Raw genomic sequence first — 22,164 nt, forward strand, 5'->3', positions numbered from 1 at the left:
TGATTGGCATGCCATTTGCATTGTTCAGCTGCAATTGGTGAGGCGTGATATGCTAACAAAGCCTTCAACGGAAGCTCGAGTACACATTACAAACGTGAGACATGGCAGAACTCCGCATAATAAATTCTACACACACCGGAATATATAGCAGGTAATATATTAATCTGTTGCTGCTAATTGAAGCCAATGGGGAAAACTGTCATTGTCTGCATTCAGGTAAATATTTGCAAAACTAACAAGTTAAAGTTACAATTCATTTGCATTTTTTCTCTAAAAATAATGTATTTGAAACCCCTTTTGTAAGTGCTGGTTCACACTAGTGTGATTTCTGATGTGCCTTAAAGTATAAGTAAAAACCCTTCTATCGTTTTCAGCCAAGGAAGCTGCCATCTTTGCCTCTGTTTAATCTACAACTGCCATGATGCTCCACATGTGATCAGTTATGACACCAGCCATTGGATGGTTTGACCGTTTGGTTGAGAGCAGAACCAATGGGAGTGTCACATTTAAAGCACGTGCTATAAATGAAACGGTTTTATGGATGGGTTTACTTCTGATCACATAAGGGAAAGCACATTATTTTCAGTGGTGCCCAATCACATCAATGCGGTGCGATTTTGGAAAAAGTTCCTTTGCTGCTTAGGTGTGTTTTCTGTGTGATTTGGCTCCTTAGAATATGCAAACTACATCCAAAGTCGCACTAAATAATCGCACTCAAAATTGGGGTCTGCTCACACCTCACCTATGCTTTTAGCATGTGGACAGCTTTCAATTTTGGCTGCAGCGAGGGGTCACTGTGATTCAAATTTCAGCACCTTACACTGCTCCTCTTTTTATTTGTTAACTGTATTTAAAGTGCATAAAGCGACACTTCATTCATGTCTCCACACAGCAGGGCATTGTGCTGCTGTGGGGTGACTTGCCGTGCCCAACTGTGCACTGCAATGAAACACAGTGGAAAAACACCGGTCACTACACTATGAGTGAACGAACCTTATTACAGTCAAGAGGCAATGTATTTTCAACAGCAACAGATTGTCATGATGAGATGATGTATTCTGGGTTTCAGGGCTCCCCCTGCACAAAATAACTAAAGGTGCGCAGGCGACAGTCACTGCATTTCCCGTTTGTCGGTTTAGAAACCATCATTTAACAAGCTTACTGACCTGGAACAAGACTTCAAATCAGGAGTTCTGACTTCACTAGCAGCATGCTTGTCCCTGATATGCGACTTGAGTATTGAAGTCAGTCAGGCAACTGACAATTAAAGTAGAACTAAAGGCAACACTTTTCTTCATGTTAGACAGAGAAATGGACGGTTATAACTCCTGTAAGGTTTTTTTTTGCCATCTGTGTCCCATTGAGATATCCCTTCACTTCCTGTCCCATAGCCAAAACAGGATGTGAGTGAAAATCCCTCTGAAGTGAGGGAATGTCTGGTTGTCACCAGAACTACAATCTCTATTGGAAGATATCCCCACTCTCTGTTACTCCGCAGCTCCAGATGTTTGACGCCAAGAAACAAGATTTTATTCTCTCTCCACTCAAGTTTTCTGTTTGGACAGTAAAATAGCAGCAGACTGCTATCAAGTTAAATTAGGGCACTTATTCCACTGGAAGATAAAAGTATTTATCGAACAGAAAGCTGTATTAATTTGTGACTTTCAGATCTGCCTGGATATTAACTTTAGAAAGGAGGTCATCAATGGCAGTCTACATTATTATTTTATGACAAGTTTCCTTTCCTCAAAGTCCTAACACAGAATGCTGCCTAGCACAGAAAATATCAACAAAGTTGTATTGAAATTTAAACATGTAGGAAAGAGACCCATTGGGTAAGAGTTTCAGTAGTTTCCCTAATTTTCTTACCTGTTTATATCAAGATATGCCGATGCCTCACTTGACTGTCTTGGGAGAAACTACACAACATGTACCAAACAGCAAACAGGCAAGTAGTGTAGAGTCCTTCTGAGGTCTGATTATTTGTGAATGGTCAGATTACCTCTTGTCTGATCAGCTTTACAAGTATTCTTCATACACTTTAATGAGGTTAACCGCTAGTGTACAATGTGCGATTTTCTAAAAACTGTGTTTATTTATATTTTAATGATGGATTATGAATAAAGCCTAGGCCTAATCTCCTGCAGCTGTCCACATGGGATGGTATTCCAGCAGAAAGACTGCTATATTCCTTCACAGTACATGAAAAAAACAGGGAAAGAAATGGTTAGGGAGCACTCTTCAATACCGCACTTTGAGCCTTTCCTAAACTTAAATAATGCATTGTTATTCATGCAGGAGGGGGGAATTAAGGCTTTTGTCTAGGAAATTTCCTGTGATATAAACACAAATCAGAGGTTTTTATCCCTTTAGCAACGTGGGTGGATATTGTAACACAAAGAGTTAAAGTACACCAAGTCAAAGTTTGTGAATCGCTGAATTTTAGCATCAAGGTTGGAACAGATTTGTTATATCTACTACCTAGTATAGTGCCAAAGGATTGTAAAATTGAATGCATTTTTTTGATAACCAAGGAGAAGACCTAGTAGTTAGTCATATGAACTTGTTCTGTAATGTTGAAGACGTCTCGTAGCTTATCCAATCCACTTCTCCAGTTCTAATGAGTTTCGGTAAATGCCCAAGCATTCAAAACTACATGGATAACACCAAGACTTTGATTGAAACATCATGGAAAGACAGATTTTATGGTCTAAATACAGGATAGGAGGTGTGAAAATTGTAGAACTACCCTGTTCCAACTAAAAAATCCAGTTGAATTTGATGGACTACAACTAGATATACCATTGACCTTTACAGACAAGGGGAACATCCAAATAAAGCTGGATAGACACAGATTGAAGTTTGACCAGTTCAGCAGTAACTGCTGATCAGTATATTCTGACATGGGGGTGCTCGTATGGATTGAGGAATCAGAGTTTTTTTTTAGTCAGTCTGTTGATTGATTATAAAAAAAAAAAAGCCTCACAGTATGGTCATATACAGAAGGATGTCATACCACATGAACACCTGTGAGACAATGTCACAGGATGCACTTCATTAATGCATACTATGGGGACAAGAGATCAGAAATACTGAAAAGAAAATTTGAGCCTATTACCCTCTTGTTGTACCTATATAATATATATAATAGACAAAAAAAATCGAATAATGAACCTGATTCAAACAGCTGTGTTAATCTTTGATGACTGATATAATACATGGCACGTTACATGTTTACCATTTACTTTTTTTCCCCATTTAATTTCTTGTAGTTTGTTTTGACGACTGAATGGTTTTGTGCTTTGGTGAACAATTTAGGGGATACATCTAACTAATCACTTCACCTTCTATAAGAGGTAAGGCATTGTAGCACAGATAAAAAAAATGGATTGAGGAAGGATTGGGCCTTGGGAAAGTAGCCGGTACCACCCCCCCCCCCCCATTCTTTTGATTGTTATTGGTCAGGATTTCAGTAGACACAGAGATACTACATATTTGCACTGTCTTTATTGGCATTACCTGCCGCATCGGGAACCAAGTGCCTTTGCCCCTGTGAAGTGAGAGTTCAGCTATCTAGGTTGCCCTGTGAACAATCTCAGCAGCAAAGTAATGAATAAAAAACATAATGGAGTGATCACCTACTTGAAATGGATTTTGCCTATTGGATGAACAGATCACTACCAAGCTGGATAATTTCTTCTGTGTATCCATCCTACTGCCCTTAAATACCATTCACCATAAACACAAATCGGCTTAACAAAATAATGGAAGAAAAACAAAGATCTGTTCAACTGGATGCTAAACTGATTGTGAAATAAAGCAAATTTCTTGGCCAATAACTGAAAGCCCATTATATTGATTCAAATCTGTAGTGCAGATCTTTTCAAAAACGGTTCTCTTCTGCAGTATATCACAATACCCAGGAAAGAAAAGAATTAGAAACTTGTAGACTTTAAAAAGACTGTTGCTAATGTAGACAAATGCTTCTTTGATAAGCAAAGTATTACAAAATAAGAGGCATTAATATTAGAGTGAGCAGTAACTTTGTGGTAATGGTGCGAATACCTGGTCATGCCAGGAAATTAGGCTATGTATAAAATGAGTATGACAAGCCCAGCCATAAGGTATGTATGATATTTCTTCCATTTAATTAGAAATCTAGATGCAATTTCAATTGAAAATCTGGTTGCATAGTAATCACGAATACCAATTTATGCATGCTACCATGTCCCAAGTGATTAACACAGAGTGGAGAGATGCTTGTGATTTGGTTACCTGGGTACGGTCTAAACCATTTCTAAACAGCTGTCACAAATATAGGACCAACATATAAAACATTTTACAGGATGAATATATAAAGTCTTGCAGCTGTCATACACTATTTTTATGAAGACTAGTATCTTGCAATCTACATGGTGCTGTGGCCATTTTAGACATTGATCCAAAATCCCTATGCATGCTAGGCATCAGTAGTACCAAAAAAAGTGTACACAGATATATTTCATATTAGGATTTCACTGCAGACACAGCCTGCATTCTATGATGAAAAAACAATGGGCAATATACGATATAATTGAAGACAAAAATAGTTGAACTTAAATTGGTTTTTAACCCACTCTAAGGACTTTACATAATCCGCTGTGTCTAATAAGTCTATGTCCCCCTGTGTCTGTGTTTGATTAAAAAAATAAAGATTATACCTCATTACTGAGCGCTGATCGCTGCTCAGGTGACCCGCCAGCCCTCTCGTCTGACAGATGCAGCGGGCAGGACCCTGACACAGGAGCTGACAGGCTGGGAGGGGGGAAAGGAGCATAGAGGAGAGACAGAATAGCTCTGGGTTACAGAGGCATGTAAAATAACCATGGTGTCAGGGTTCAGCAGCCATGATTAACCGTGGTCACTTTACAAAGTAGAGGACAGAAATTGGAAGGATTTACCAGGTATTTCAGGTGATAGAGAGGGCCAAATTACACAGCATAAGCACTGTCCTGTATGACATGCTTTAAGTGAACAGGATCCAAATATATTTAATTTTAAGGTTAACAAATGCTTTAAGCGTCACAATCTAGATCATGTAATAAATAGCACTATCTGCACACCTTCACAAGCATTATGAACACACTTGTGAAATGAGGACAGCAGGGATCAATTTTGAGGAGCACTAAGATGTGTGTCGGCTAAAATAAGGTCCTCTACCAACAGTATTTGAAGTAGATTACAAGAAGACATTGTATAGATGAAAAGAAAAGTCAAAGTGCCAAGCTGTCTATTTGTGTCACCTAACTTCATCAATGAAATGGACTTCTAAATTGCATTTAAATAAAATCTTCCCCAAGACTGATGTTTAATCACTTATCAGGACATCCAGAAGAATGCATTGCCTAAAGGACATTCATTATGCATATATTTTCACTGCCGAAGAAAAAAAATCAAATTTTTTATTATGGAGTGTTAAATACAACACTGTAGAATGTATTCATCTCATTTTGCTTTAAAAACTATGAAGATGCTGTAGTCATCTTGAAATGTGAATGGATAAACTGTTACTTATTGGGGATATGGTTTTAGTAACGAATGATAGAGGAGACACTTTTCTTCAACTGTTGGTAAAGTCAAGCGGGATGCTTCTGCTTTTTAGGATATTATACATTTGCTATTTAAAAATTATATCCGTGAAAATCCCTTTGTTCAACCACCTTTGCTTAACCTTTCCAGTAACCCCAAGCCAGATCGCATGTGTGTGCGAGCTGTTTCCTCGCTCAAATCACACAGTGCCAAGTGCCGCCGAGCTCCGTTCCCTGCGACGTTACGATGCATGGGAGCGGAGATCGGTGCCAAATTCAAAAAAGTAAAAATACACAATACACATACAGTACTGTAATCTTATAGATTACAGTACTGTATAAAAAAAAATACACATCTCCTTTGTCCCTAATGGTCTGTCCAGTGCCCTGCATGCCCTTTTATATTATAAATACAGGTTTTTTTTCTGCCTGGAATTTGGAGATTGTCCATAGCAACCAAAAAGTGTCTCTTTATGTCAAAAGTGATTTTAGACCAACTAGAAAACAGCAATAATAAATTAGAATCACTTGCACAATTGAGCGATAGTGATTTGTGGGGAGATCCGTCATCAAACACTAAATCTAATGACAGCGACAATTCTGCAAATGAGCAAATTTCAGTGTTTTTGGATTTGATTACATCATTGAATAATTTTTATTATTATTTATCATTATTTATAGTTATTTATTATATTATAAACTTTATCATACCTGGGATGTATACTAGACTCTTGATGGGACAGATTTAAGAGAGTTATTCCTAAGAATTGCAGGCCTACAATATAAAACGCCAAATTTCCATGCAAAATAATTGTACCACTTTCAGCACCTAAAATCAGAAATAATCATACCGCCAGGGAGGTTAAAGAGGAAGACACGGTGCTTTCAATAGCAGGCCACTGCTTCCTTACAAGGTCAGTGGCCCCTCTAAGAGGGACTAATACCGAATGCTGAAGGTGTGTTGCATCTCAGGGGCAGAAGCTGGTGTATTTTTTAATTTTTTTTCTAATACAGTTGTAAAGCTCTAAGCGAGATACACGCTATTACTTAACTCGACAGCCCCAAATTCAGACTTATGATGTCTTGGACCAAACTGTTGACAATTTTTGTTATCAAGAAAATCTGTTTGGTTGACTGCCAAAGAGTGACTGAACAAAAATAAAATAATCTAGCAGAGGAGGTATGAAAATCCTAAACACAGCCTAGGAATCTAATAACTTAAAGCTAGATTTTAAAAGTATAATGTGAAACATATGTGTATAAAAAAAGTATATTGTGTAACCAAGTATAAACATGGTTTGTGTAAAAAGAAAAATTTTCCTACCTGAACATATCTCCCAGACCTTTCAGCACGCCACCCTTTTTGGCCTTGCTTTTATCTTTATCTCTGTCTTTATCTCTGTCTTTTTTCTTCTCTTTACTGCTCTTTTCCTTTTTATTCTTGTCTTGGCTTGACCCATTAACCTGTCTCTCTAGAGAATGAGATGGCTGGTCACTAGCAGTTGAAACGGACTCTCGCCCTGATCGAGAGCTCTCTTCAGTGTCTTCCTCCACTGAAAAAAATAAAAGTAAAATGTCAGTAAAAATGACAGAGTGTACACAAGATCACAACAGTGACAACAACTGACTAAACCAATGAAAGTCTGACCATTATTGCTACCATGACTACTGCATTGGATACACATGGACAAAATAAATAGCAGTTTCCTAACAAGAGAACATATGAAAGGCTTAGAATATAGTATATCTTCCATTAAATAAAGTAGAGATGTACTTTTCACTTAACCTACCCCATGTGGTAGAACTGTCCCTTTGCTCCAGCTGTATTTGACTGGTACCTGATAAAGTATTAGATTCGATTAAGAGTGTTCACACTACATTCTTACGCAGCCTCCACCCAGCACCAGTGAAAGAAAAAGGTCTGAGAGCGTATTCATAAAAATAAAAACACATTCATGAGGTTGCAGTGTAATGGGAAACACAACAAAAAAACATTCCTCCTTTTATAAAGACAAAAAAAATAAGCCTGAAAAGGGATGCCAAAAATCTGTTCTGGCCCATGTCAGTCATCCTCAGAGTGCCTTGTACAAAGAGTTTTACAAGCACTTTACCTACCCTGCTCAAAAGACTTGTTTAGTGGTTCCAACTGTGATGTGCCACCTGGTAAAGTATTAATTGAAGGTAATGAGTTTCTGCATAGGTACAGCCATTTTATTTTAACTTGTGCTGAAACTACTATAAAAAGGTAAAATTCATAATTGTCAAATTAATATTAATAGTAGTGATCTGATCTTATTAACATCTTTTCAGTTCTGGTTATTAAATAATAAGTGTACCCTTTAATTTAAATGTTCACATAAATAGTGTATGTGCCCCTAAGCATTATAGCAAATGTAAGTTATTGCCTCGTCTCTCTGTGTCCCTTTCTAAAGGACTCTATTCTAAGGCGGCTCTCATATCACACAGTTTAAAAACTCAACTTACTGGGGTTGGAGTATTCAGGTATCTCTGTGGACAGAAATGTAATACTTGCAAACTACTGAAAATGACCACCTAACCAGAATCTATTATATAAACGTTCTCCTCTCCCCTTCATGTATACCACTGAATGCAGACAGCACTTATACTCATTAATGACAAAGGATGTGAGCACTGTTTTCTAGCCAGTCAGTGAAAGGTATGGGGTCACCAAAATTGTTAGATTTCAGAATCTGAGCACCTTAAACCTCTACTAAAAGCCCTTTTACTGCTCTTTGGGGTGCAGGCTTCACAGGGGCAGGCAGTTGAAAAATTACATGTAGGCAAAGCCTTAGAAGGCATGATTTTTACATTTATTTTTTTATAGTTGTATAGGAAGGTCCCATATTGCTTGACTTACTGAAAAAGTAACAGATACCAAAATACCAAACAATCATTCAACTCTTCTGCTCCCCATTATTCTTTTTTCATTATTATACAATTGAAGTGGTTGTAAAGAATGAAGGTATTTTACCTTCATGCATTCTAAGCATGAAGGTAAAAACTTTTAGTGTACCGCTCCCCCAGCATCCCCCCTTAACACTCACCCAAGCCTGATCCAGCGGTGTGCATGAGAGCCAAGGCTCTACCGGGTATCTCCCTCCTCATTTGCCGAGTCACAGCAGCGGGAGCCAATGGCTGTCAATCACAGCCAGTGAGGAGGGAGCAGAAGGGGTTTCGGGGGGGGGGGGCAGGACCGAGCCACGCTATGTGTGTCCCATAGACACACAGAGGCGGCTGGGGAGCAAGCATGCACAAGTGCCCCCAAAGCGGGGGGGGGGGGGCGGAAGCACCAGCGGGGGACCAAAGAAGAGGAGAATTCTGTGCAAAACCATTACACAGAGCAGGTAAGTATGATGTGTTTTTATTTCAAAGGAAAAAAAGGAACCTTTAGAACCTCCTAAAATCCATTAAAAAATGCATGTTGCATAATTTTTTAATGCAGCAAAAGCAATGATCCCCAGATATCGGTGCTTATCACAGGCACCATTCTGCCACAGAACTGGTCGTGGAATTTGTCCTCTTTAATGGTCAGAGATAATGTTATCCAAATAAAACAACTCTTCCAGGCACTTGCCCATTTCTTCTTCTTTAGATCCTTTTTTGATCCACCCCTTCTCCCCTCCCCATTCTCTCTCCTATTTTCTTTCCACTTTCTTTTCCTTAATCTATTTTGTATTCTTTTGTGTACTTTGGGGGGGCTGGCTGATTTAAGAAAGTCAACACAACTTGGTCAGCAGCACCACAATCCACTCAATCCCAGGTTAAATATTAAAAACTCTTAGCGAGCATGAAAAATGGCAGGCTAACTCCTTTGCGCCTAAGGGTAAAACAAATCTTAATGCCCAACCACAATTTTAAAACTTTGGGATGTGTTCGTAAAACTGTACATATCACAACTACTTTGTGCATCCAGTTGGATTATGCCTTGTTTTTTTTAAGGATAAATTGGGCTTTTCATTTAGTGGCAAACAGTAATGGATATCTCTTGATATTTTTTTATTATCAAAGGAATACTGGCCCAAAATTGTAAAAAAAAAAAAATTAAACACTATATTTTTTGCTACTACTATAACCTTCAACCAAAGAACCCAAAATAAATTATCCTGCTCCTGAGGATTGCAGCAATACTATGTATGTGTGTATGCTAGTTGTTGTTTGTACCCGTTGTACAGCCCAGAAACAATAGTGCAATTTTTTTATTTTTTGTTACCCAAACACAAACTATGGCACTGACATAGATCAAACCTTAAACTAGGGTTTTTTTTTTTTTTTACACACACACTTCAGGAATCGGGGGTTCCAGGACCTGATGTTTAGTATGGGGCTTTGGGATCTTGGTGAGACCCTGTCTCTGTGCCGTGAGCGTGCCATGCGGCGCCCTCCCAGCACAGAAGGGAGATATGCAATTATGCAGCCCCATGGAAAAAAGCCTAGTCTAGTGGAGCAGCATATTTGTATGAGGTTGGCATCAAGGGGATAAGAACACTGGGCTCTTTATACTTCCATGGACTCTGAGTAAAGCAATATTTACTCGAACAGGTTTCTGTAAAAGAAGGAGAGAGGGGTTGGCCCCTGCATGTTGGGGGGGGGGGCGTTCTCTAGAAAATTTACTAAAGTAAAAGTTCAAGAAAATCCTACCCCACTCTGAAGAGCAGTTCAATACTTCCAGCTGGTATCTGTCAGTGCCTGTTAAATTAGTGTCACAATTATTGATATCTAACCGGAAAGAACAACAAATATTATCTCAAAATACAAGCTTAATTTACATTATAAAGTGCAGTCAGAATTTTTATAAACCATCTCATAGCTACTGAGCTAGAATACCACAAACTGTTCTAGAGAAATTAAAACAAGGTATCCGATTGGTGCATATAAGCATTGTGACGTTCCTTCGCTCCATGTTTCAAAACCCAGAATAGATATAGGAGTGTGGACTGCTTTCCACTGTGTGCCTCCCATCAGATGTCAAACAAAGTAGAGAGTAGACACAGTCCCTCAGCTGGCAATTTAATTATTAACAGTAATGGCTTTGCAGTGTGCATTTATAACCTCCACCTGTCATAATACTTTATGTCATCAGTATGAAATCATGATGCAAAATGTAACCACCATGACCGCTTATCCAAAACCAGTTTAACATTTCAAGTGCAAGTTCACCTGAATGACACTTCTACCTGGTACATACTTCACTGTACATTCTTCAATTTCTGTTAATGACCTACATTTCCCTTTTCATGGTTCCTAAATTTGCTGTGTCCTTTTGGCCCTACCTGCTTTACTAGTATTTACTAATTTCAAAAGGGGATTTTTTTTACAATGGAGCCTTGCATTGACAGGCACAATGCTCTGCCTACCACAGGCTCAATTGTAAATAGGACTGCCTGGAAAGCACTACTGTCAGCTGGACATATAGCGTTGATATTGCACAAAGCAATGCTGTACCAAGAGCCTATGCTTTAGTTTTTACATTTAAAAAAATAGGAGGTTGGGAAAGGGGAAACAGGTTAAATATTATACAAATGATCCTAAGATTGAGGTTCAACTGTCAGGACACAATGGGTGCAGCAGGATTTTTAAATCCTGCCAACCCAATTAAATTATTATTTTTGACTAAAAAGAGTACCAACTTGTGTCATGTAAATGGAGGACAAGTTAAAAAGTAAGCAATCTAGTGTGTCAATATATAGGTGCATCTCAAAAAATTTAAATATCATCAAAAATGTTATTTCTTTCAGAAATTCAATTCTAAAAGTGAAACTCTTATTATACAGATTCATTACACACAGAGTGATATATTTCAAGCATTTCTTTCTTTTAATTTTGATTATAGTTTACAGCTAGTGAAAACACAAAATTCAGCTCTACTCCGCTAATTAACTCAAAACACCTGTAAAGGTTTCCTAAACCTTTAATCACTTCAGCCCGGAGGATTTGGCTGCTCAATGAACAGAGCACTGTTTTACAATTTGGCACTATGCTGTTTTAACTGGTAATTTTGTGGTCATGCAACGCTGTACCCAAACTAAATTTGCACCCTTTTTTCCCCACAAATAGAGCTTTCTTTTGATGGTATTTGATTGCTTCTGCGATTTATATATTTTTTTATATAAATGGTAAAAGAACGAAAATGATTTATTGGTTTACGCAAAAGTTATAGCGTATAGATACTACGGTAGATTTTCTGGAATTTAAACAGCTTTTAGTTTATGACTGCCTATCTCATTTCCTGAGGTGCTAAAATGGCAGGGCAGTACAAACCCTCCATAAATGACCCCACTTTGGAAAGTAGACACCCCAAAGAAATTGCTGAGAGGCACATTGAGACCATTGAATATTTTTTTTGTCACAAGTGATTGTATAATTGTATTTTTTTGTAATTTTTCAAAGGGGTTACTAAATGATATTTTGCTCACACGTGCCACTGTTTTATGTGGAATTACACCCCAAAATACATTCTGCTGCTTCTCCCGAGTATTGAGATACCTCATGTGTGAGACTTCTTGGGAGCCTAGCCGCATACAGGACCCCAAAATACAATCACCACCTTCAGGCTTTCTAAAAGTGTACATTTTTGATTTCCCTCCTCACTGCCTATCATAGTTTCGGAGGCCATGAAATGCCCAGATAGCACAACCCCCCCCCCCCCCCCCCTCCCAAAAACCCAATTTTGGAAAGAAGACACCCCAAGCTAATTGCTGAGAGGCATGTTGAGTAGTATTTTGCAGATCTCGCTTCTTGGCACAAAGTTTTAAAAGTTGAAAAAAGAAAATAAAAATATTTTCTATTTATTTTCAAAAATAAATGAGAACTGAAAAATACTCACCATGCCTCTTATCAAATACCTTAGGGTGTCTACTTTCCAAAATGGGGTCATTTTGGGGAGGGGGTTGCGCTATCTGGACATTTCAGGGCCTCCGTAACTGTGATAGGTAGAGAGGCGTAAAATCACAATTTTAAGCCTTTAGAAAGCTTGAAGGATTTTGGGGTCCTGTACACGGCTAGGCTCCCAAAAAGTCTCACACGTGGTAACCCCAGACTCAGGAGAAGCAGCAGAATGTATTTTGGGGTGTAATTTCACATATAACCATGCCATGTTTGACTATATCATTTCGTGACAACTTCGTGTAAAAAAAAAAATAATAATAATAATAATTTTCCAGAAACTTGATAATATAAAATATTTCATGGACTTAACATGCCTATCAGCAAATAGCTTGGGATGTCTACTTTCCAAGAAGGGGTTATTTTGGAGGGGGTTGAACTGTACTGCCATTTTATGCACAACATTAGAAGCTTATGACACACATCACCCATTCTTCTAACCCCTTGAAGACAAAGCCCATTTTGACACTTTGTTTACATGAAAACATTTTTTTTTGGGCTACAAAAATTACTTTGAACCTCCAAACATTTTTTTTTAAAAGCAAAGGCCCTATAGATTAACATGATGGGTGTTACAACTTTATTTTCACACAGCATTTGCGCAGCGAATTTTGAAACACTTTTTTTTGGGGGAAAAAAACATTTTTTTTTCAATTTTCATGCACTAGAACACACTATATTGCCCAAATGTTTGATGAAATAAAAAAAGATGATCTTATGCCAAGTACATAAATACCAAACACGACATGCTTTAAAGATACTCACAAAAGTGCAGCAGTGACAAACTACATACATTTTTTAAAGCCTTTAAAATCCTTTACAGGTTACCACTTTAGATTTACAGAGTAGGTCTACTGCTAAAATGACTGCCCTCGATCTGACCTTCGAGGTGATACCTCACATGCATGGTGCAGTTGCTGTTTACATATGACACCAGACTGACGCTTGCGTCTGCTTTTGCGCGTGAGCACGGGGGGGACAGGGTGCTTTTTTGGGGGGGTTTATTTTTAAACTGTTCCTTTTTTTCTCATTTTCGTTATCTCAGGGAATGTAAATATCCCCTACGATAGGACTTTAGATCTCTGCTCTGCCCTTAAAGCATCAGTGTGATAAAATGTTTTCCAAATGGCACAGTTTATATCCGTTGAAAACAAAGTCATGAAATGCTCATAGTTTCCGGTTTCTTAGGCCATAGAGATGATTGGAGTTGTTCTGGTCTCCTGTGGGCTGCATGAAAAAAAGATTGACCGGTGGGTATGCCCACCATTAGAATACCACCCTTCATCCACCCACTTCTAATGATGAGCATACATGCACCATTTTTTTTTTTTTTTAACTGTAGTGGAGAAATCACCTCCTACAGCACTGGAGTCACCGATTTTCGCATTGTGAGAGCAAATGCTGTTGCTGTCAAGATAAATAAATCGATGCTGCAGTTGAATGGCGTACCTACTAAGCAAATGATGGTTAACAACAAGTAACATTACAGTATAACAGCAAGACATACTATACCTGCAAAGCAAATACATTAAAACATAGTAAAAATAAAACATTACAGTTCTAAAACACAGTAACAGTAGAGAGAGAGAACAATAGATATAGAACAATAGAGAGCGGACAATAGAGAGCGAACATAAGAGAGAACAATAGAGAGAGAAGAAAAATAAAACTATTTTTGGCTTTTTTTTATGTGTTTTCTTTTTTTTGCACTTTTATATAAACTGTGAACGGTCCAGATTAGGGTCTCTCAAAATGTGATGGCCATCTCATCTTTCAAGACCCTGTATAAGCGTACCTAGGACTGTACAATGCTGTACCCTACGCTAACACTTCACTAGTGTGTGGTAGGGTTCGAAGCAGTCACCAATGCAAAGACTAGGTTGGTCAGGACAGGAGGGACAATAAAAGCGGGTGCCACACCTATATACGCACTTTCTACAGACACATCTTCTTTGGGGATTTCTTTAGGTTGGAGTACCAGGGAGGACATGCGGAAATTGCCTCACGCAGCCGGCTCAATGCATTTGGATTGGGAAGTTGGGCCACAGCACAGTCTGGAGACAGAAGTGCTGTGATGATCTCTTCCTGGAATTTAAGGAAGGATCCATTTAGTCCTGAAGCTTTTTAAAGCACAGAAGCATTCAGTAGAGCCAATTGGAATAAGTATACAGACACTTTTTTTACCAGCATCTGGCCTTATGGGCAATTAAGTATGGCGCCAACAACTGATCATTGAGGTTCACCCCTCCCACATTAAGGTTATATTCGTGAACACAGAGGGGTTTCTCCACAACACCAGTCGCCGTAGTAATTTGGACCATCATGTCTGTGTGAAGGGAGGACAGAACGGAAACATTCTTATAATCCCTCCACTTCACAGCAAGCAAATTATTACATCTCAAGCAGGCTCTCTCTCCCAGCTTAAGACAGGGATCTACCAGTCTGCCTGGGTAAGCCCTGGCGATTAGATCACACGATGCCAAATGCACCAATTCCACGATCAAACAAGTGACTAAAAAGTGGCACGCTTTTGTAACAATTGCCCACATACAAGTGGTACCCCTTTCCAAATAAGGGTGACATCAAGTCTCACACAATCTTCCCAGTGCTCCGCTCCCTCTGTAGTCTGGGCAGTTCTCTGACTCTACGTGACTAACTCTTCCTTCGTAAACCATAAAACTCTGCCCTGTCAGAGCTTATACATCTTGACCCCATATCTGGCACGCTTGCTAGGAAGATACTGTTAGAATGACAAGCAGCCAGAAAACTTAATCAGGGACTCATCAATGTAGACAACTTGATGGGGAGTAAACCAGGCTGCAAACTGTTGGTTGAAGTGGTTTATGAGGGGCCACATTTTTGTAGAGCCAATCGTATTCAGGGTCACCCCAAGGACAACAGAGTTCATTGTCATTGAAATGCATGAACTGCAAGATATGCTCGTATCATGTCCTGGTCATGGAGGCAGAGAACACGGGCATATGGTGAATTGGGTCAGTTGACCAATATGATCGCAACTCACTTTTTTTTTTTTTGTTATGCCCATGAGGAGGGATAGGCCCAGGAAGGTCTTAAATTCAGAAACTGTAATAGGGTTTCAATCTCTGGCAAGGGTCAACTGGGGATTAGCAGTGATGAATTGAACAGCATACAAATTGCTTTGGTCCACAATAGAGCTATAGAGTTGAAAAACAGCGAATAGAAATCAAGTGACGTAAAATCAACTGTTTCCACCTGAATTCAGGGTTGGTCAATGAATGGGGGGGGGGGGGAAGTACGGGTTGTAGAAATGGTGGGCTCCCAATTTGAATTGGTAAATGCAGCAGCAAGGGCCCTATGGCTCGATGGGTCCATCTTCGTCTTCTTGGTTGCTGCAGGACACTAGTTGTGCTAGCCACCTCACCAGCTTGAACTGTACTTATGGGACTTGCCATGTGATAATGCCGTGCTGGACGTGCAACCAGGATGTACTAGGCCGCTGGTGCTTGCCAGTTTACCAGAAGGATGGCCGGCACTAGTATTGTCTTTCTGCTCCAGAGGAGAGCCCTGCGGTTCTTGCACCTCAACAGCAGAAGAATGGGGTCGGGTACGCCTGACTTTGGCAGGGACCACTACTCTGTCGCCCGCGCTATCTGTCAGGGTGCCGCTGCTGTCTACGGGTTTTTATTGTGAGCCTGAATCTGACATGATGGGAGAGTTCCTCTTCACTCATCTGTCATGTTCAGAAATGTGTAGGCCTGTTCACCAGTGTACCTTTGATTGGACATTTTGGCCTCTAAATTTAATGGTATACTAGTGAGACTCACAGGGGGAAAAAAGAGCACCTGTCAGCGACTGATTCAACGCTACCAAAAAAACTGTTCGCGTTGACAGGGATCAGGCCAGACTCTGCAAATGCTGCAGTTATGTGTTTAGTGTTTTGTAAGTGACAGTGATCGATTGATACTGCACTTGGGTTGGCTGGGCGGAGGGGCTAAACACAGGTGCTAGCAGTTATCTGGGCTGATCCCACTAACACTGCGTTTTTGGCAACCCTAAACTACTGGGGACGCCAGTATAGATCTGATCAGATACTGATCCATTCAGACACTATACTACTAAGGGAGGTGTATGGTGCATGCGTGGGTGTTAGCGCTCCTGTACTAATCTGACGCAGACCCTAATTGACACTAAATCCTGATATCACCCGCTGGGTGATCAGGGGGTTAAACCTTTTATTCGTTAATATACGGCGGGTGCCCTGACGCTATACAACAGGCCAACATCACCCGTGACACTAATATGGCGATCACTGTCAACAGGGGTGATCAAAGGGTTAAACCTTTATTGGGGGGGGGTCTCTAGACCTATCTGGGGCTACTACTAAGTACCCCAATGCTGATTAGTGTCACAAATGACACCGGTACAGTGATCAAAGAAAAATATGAACACTGCACTGAGTGACACAGTGACAGGGAGTGAAGGGGTTAACTGGGGGGGGGGGAGAATATGTGCCTGTGTGTACTGTGTCAGTGTAGTGTTGCTGAAACTCACGTTTGGATGTCCTCTCTCCGGAAAAGTGGGGAGATTACATCACTTCCTGTCTGTATTTACACTTACACAGGCAGTAAAACTGCGGCAGCTGGTCGGAAGTGGTTAAATCGTCTGTCTGGTTCAGTAGTTTACACAATCATGGGGAAGGCTGACTTCACAGTTACCCGAAAGACAGTCATTGACATCCTCCCATTCAAGAATTTGGGAGAGATTCGCAAGGAGTGGACTACCACTGGTGTCAGTGCTTCAAGAGCCACTACACACAGATGTATCCAGGACATGGGCTACAACTGTCACATTCCTTGTGTCAAGCCACTCCTGAACCAGAGACCACGTCAAAAGTGTCTTACTTGGGTTAAGGACTGGACTATTGCCCAGTGGTCCAAAGTCCTTTTTTCAGATGAAAGTAAATGCTGCATTTCATTTGAAAATCAAGGTTCCAGGGTCTGGAGAAAGAGTGGAGAGGCATAGAAACCAAGTTGCATGAGGTCCAGTGTGAAGTTTCCACAGTCAGTGATGATTTTGGGAGCCATGTCATCTGCTGGTATTGGTCAACTCCGTTTCATCAAGTTCAAAGTCAGCGCAGCACTCTACCATGAATATTCATGCGGTAATTAATGCAAAAGGGGCCCCAACCAAGCATTGAGTGCATACTATACTGTACATGGTCATACTTTTCAGTAAGCCAACTATTCTGTATCAATAATCCTTTTATTGGTCTTAAATAATATTAAAATTTTCAGAGATATTGAATTTTGGGTTTTCACTAGATGTAAGCCATAAACATCAAAATTAAAAATAAAGAAATGCTTGAAATATATCATTCTGTGAGTAATGTATCTATATAGGAGTTTCACTTTTTGAATTGAATTACTTTAATGATGCTCAAATTTTTTTGAAGCGCACCTGAATTTTTTTTTTCTTTCTGAACTGTAAAGGTGAGTTTACATTTTAGGGTCACCTCTGTGTATGTAGAATAGAACCAGCTACAATACTAATTAGAAAAGCTCACCTACCCCACTCCGAAGAACTGTTTAACTGGGACTTACTGGCACCTGTTAGGAGTATAGAATACAATCAGGTTATCCAGTAAAGGGGTTGTCTATTTTTTTGGTTTTTCACACAATGTTAGACATTGTATTTCAGGTGTCCCCAGTGATCACAAAGAGTGGAAAAAACATGAAGCTTTAGCAACAGCTAAAGGAAAATATGTTTAAATGTGCACATATCAGTATTGGTGGCTAACTACATGACAGAGGATCCCCTTCACCAAACACCAGTGACCACACAGAAGTACTGGACACATGTGACAGCACCAAACCTACCCCATTCTGATGAGCTATTCAAGGTCTCCAGCTGGGATTTGTTATTACCTGTTGAAGTATTTTAATTGTATTAAGTTGTTTCACAGACAAACTAAAACTCGAAAACAAAATCTCAAGAAAAAGCATAGTATAATAATGTTATTAGCTGGTTATTCAGAGGACACACGGTGCACTCTTTTTCTTATTACCAACTACACAGGATAAAAAAACATTGAAATGTTATGAAAAAATAGTACTGACCCAAAGCCATTTCTCTTTTACACAGAAGTTGAACAGGCCTACATGGAATCGAGTGGGTAGGTGGCTAAGCCCCAACAGGTTTTTTTTTTTTTTTTTGCAATGTTGCATTGAGGAGACTTCCCTTTACTCCTGTCCCATACAAAGAACAAAAAGTAGAATAAAAACAATCCAAAGTGAGGAAAATTCCCACTCAGATAGTTAATATTAAAACAAGCAAGCACACTGGAAAATAACCTCACTATTCCTATCTGGTGACGACTCATGTTTTGGATATTCCTTCACTTTCAGCCAGGGCAAATCTCCCTATAGGGCACACAGAAAGCAAAAACAACAATCCCATTTCCTCCCCTCTACATAAAACATAGATTGGATTTGGATTTACAGTCATGGCTGAAATTGTTGGAACCCCAGAATATTTCCAGAAAATCAAGTATTTCTCACAGAAAAGTATTGCAGTAACACGTTTTGCTATACATGTTTATTCCCTTTGTGTGTATTGAAACAAAACAAAAAAGGAGGGAAAAAAAGCAAATTGGACATAATGTCACACAAAACTCCAAAAACGGGCTGGTCAAAATTCTTGGCACCCTTTCAAATTGTGGATAAATAAGATTGTTTCAAGCACGTGATGCTCCTTTAAACTCACCTGGGGCAGGTAACAGGGGCAATATAAAAATCCCACCTGAAAGCAGATAAAAAGGAGAGAAGTTCACTTAGTCTTTGCATCATGTGCCTGTGTGTGCCACACTAAGCATGGACAACAGAAAGAGGAGAAGAGAACTGAGGACTTGAGAAACAAAATTGTGGAAAAATATCAACATCATCTCAAGGTTACAAGTCCATCTCCAGAGATCTAGATTTGCCTTTGTCCACAGTGTGCAACTTTATCAAGAAGTTTGCAATCCATGGCACTGTAGCAAATCACTATAGGCGTGGACGGAAGAGATAAATTGATGAAAGGTTGCAATGCAGGATAGTCCGGATGATGGATAAGCAGCCCCAAACAAGTTCCAAAGAAATTCAAGCTGTCCTGCAGGCTCAGGGAACATCAGTGCCAGCACAAACTATCTGTCGACATTTAAATGAAACGCTATGGCAGGAGACCCAGGAGGACCCCACTGCTGACACAGACACATAAAAACGCAAGACTACAGTTTGCCAGAATGCACTTGAGTAAGCCAAAATCCTTCTGAGAAAATGTCTTGCGGACAGATAAGACCAAGATAGAGCTTTTTGGTAAAGCACATCATTCTACTGTTTACTAAAAACGGAATGAGGCCTACACAGCAAAGAACACAGTATCTACAGTGAATTATGGTGGAGGCTCAATGATGTTTTAGGGTTGTTTTGCTGCCTCTGGCACTGGGTGCCTTGAATGTGTGCAAGGCATCATGAAATCTGAGGATTACCAAAGGATTTTCGATCGCACTGTAGGGCCCAGTGTCAGGAAGCTGGGTTTGTGTCTGAGATCTTGGGTCTTCCAGCAGGACAATGACCCCAAACATACATCAAAAATCACCCAGAAATGGATGGCAACAAAGCGCTGACGAGTTCTAAAGTGGCCAGCAATGAGTCTAGATCTAAATCCCATTGAACATCTGTGGAGATATCTTAAAATTGCTGTTGGGAAAAGGTGCCCTTCCAATAAGAGACCTGGAGCAGTTTGCAAAGGAAGAGAGGTCCAAAATTCCAGATGAGAGGTGTAAGAAGCTTAGTGATGGTTATAGGAAGCGACTGATTTCATTTTTTTCCAAAGGGTGCACAACCAAATATTAAGTTAAGGGTGCCAAGAATTTTGACCAGTCCATTTTTGTTATTTTGTGTGACATTATGTCCTATTTGCTTTTTTTCCTCCTTTTTTTGTTTTGTTCCAATACACACAAAGGGAATAAACATGTGTATAGCAAAACATGTGTTACTGCAATACTTTCAGTGAGAAATACTTGATTTTCTGGAAAAATTTCTGGGGTGCCAACAATTTCGGCCATGACTGTAGATACACATTAGGATACCGCTTTTGTTATCTCTCAACATTCATTACCAAATGTCAGAATTCATCTGGTAAGTTTCCATAAGAAATCCTAGTAGTGCTAAGTAAATTGTCATTTAGCTAGTTGGTGAACACAACGCCACTGCTTATTGCTTTGCTCTGTGTACTTACATTTTTTTTTTTAAATGGCTGGAGATGTATACTGTAAAAATCCACAGCTAGAATTATTATGACTTTATGGACTGGATTATACCCATTTCTCTAGATTGCATGTGGCTGAAATGACTTCTTTAGATAGATCAGGAGCCACTTTTTTATCACATCTCTGTTCTCCTGGTGGTCTATTTATAACTCAGTAATGTTAAAATTATAGACCACTGATGCTACCATTAACTGATAAGAATTTACTCTCATCATATTTACCTGGTCATGTGCAACACAGCATTTCACAATCTTCTAAATAGGCACTACTAAGATCATTTATACCTATTACTGCAAAGTTTTAGTGTTTTAAAAAAAACAATTTTGCTAGGTTATCAGCTCTTGGAGAGGCAGAAGGGGAGGGTTAATGTGGCCATGACTTATGTAAGTTAACAGTGTATCGTTCCACCCCCCCCCCCCCCCCCCCCCGCAGTTGTTCCAAACTTTTAGCTAGCTGAACCTGAGGGACTGACAAAGCCAGAACAGCATCCATTTTGACACTGCACAAGACAGGGACATCTTGACTAAACCAGGTAATTTCAGGGAGGAAAAGAGCAAGCTCAGTGCTTTCTGTGACCAGACACCCAAGACAAGACAATCTGCTGCTCATAGGCCTCCACAACCTTCCAGATTTAAAGAGCCAATTTAGCAACCAGCTGGGGCTCTACGGAACACAAAGCACTGTTCTCTGTGTATTAGAGGAAAGCAACCACAGAGCAAATAACCAAGCATGATGTCATAACTCTCACTGTGACTGAGCTGTTCCTTCAATCACACTGATAGTCACTTGCTGTCCTACAATACACAGGTCAGTCAGATTACTCAGAAACTTAAAGTCACAAAACTTTCATGTGAAATCATTTTCCTTGTGTATGCATTTTGGGTTACTGTTACAATTATATGAAAGTACATTTTTGACAGCGCTTTCAGATATTTACTTCCTTTAGGTAACCTGGCTTACATAGACTTGACGTAAACAAACACATTTCAGACTGAAATTTTAAGAAAAAAATTAATAAATGCACAAATTAACCTTCAGCAAGAATACCATATCAAAACTATAATAGAGAAGTAGAAGCAAATCATTTTAATTTGCTGCTTTTACAAAAAGTGATCCCTTAAGTATTTTTTTTCATTATGTGCTCAGTTTGAGTCACCCGGGTTTTGGCTCAGGTTTAGTTTAATGGGTAGTTTTGGGAGATATATATATATATATATATATATACACTGGATGAAAGATGAAAGGGTCTGTCACGAGTCCAGAAACTCATTGACCTTTTATACACACACTAATTACCAGCAAACAGATCACAGGTGAGGATTGTTACCTTTAGAGCCGGTTCACACAGGGGCGACTCAGACTTCAGGTCGTATCTAGTCGCGTTACATGTAAAAATCAATGCAA

General features: G+C 39.6%; 1 protein-coding gene across 11 annotated transcripts in view; it reads right to left on the reverse strand.

Moving 5' to 3' along the window:
• PARD3 (par-3 family cell polarity regulator) overlaps positions 1-22,164 on the reverse strand; it is an 835,070-nt gene that overhangs the window by 272,820 nt on the left and 540,086 nt on the right. For 4 of the 11 annotated variants that reach the window (XM_077491097.1, XM_077491094.1, XM_077491096.1 and 1 more), the window contains 3 exons: positions 18,329-18,376; positions 18,020-18,058; positions 6,892-7,120 (listed from right to left, as the gene is read on the reverse strand). In XM_077491097.1, coding sequence (XP_077347223.1) covers positions 6,892-7,120; positions 18,020-18,058; positions 18,329-18,376 — 316 coding nt within the window. The remainder of the gene's footprint in view (positions 1-6,891; positions 7,121-18,019; positions 18,059-18,328; positions 18,377-22,164) is intronic. The other 7 variants (XM_077491101.1, XM_077491100.1, XM_077491098.1 and 4 more) reach the window with 2 other exon arrangements.

Source organism: Lithobates pipiens, unplaced genomic scaffold, assembly GCF_037356315.1.
Source record: "Lithobates pipiens isolate NorthernLeopardFrog02 unplaced genomic scaffold, aLitPip1_a1.2 Scaffold_19, whole genome shotgun sequence".
In the NCBI taxonomy this organism is placed as follows: domain Eukaryota; kingdom Metazoa; phylum Chordata; class Amphibia; order Anura; family Ranidae; genus Lithobates; species Lithobates pipiens.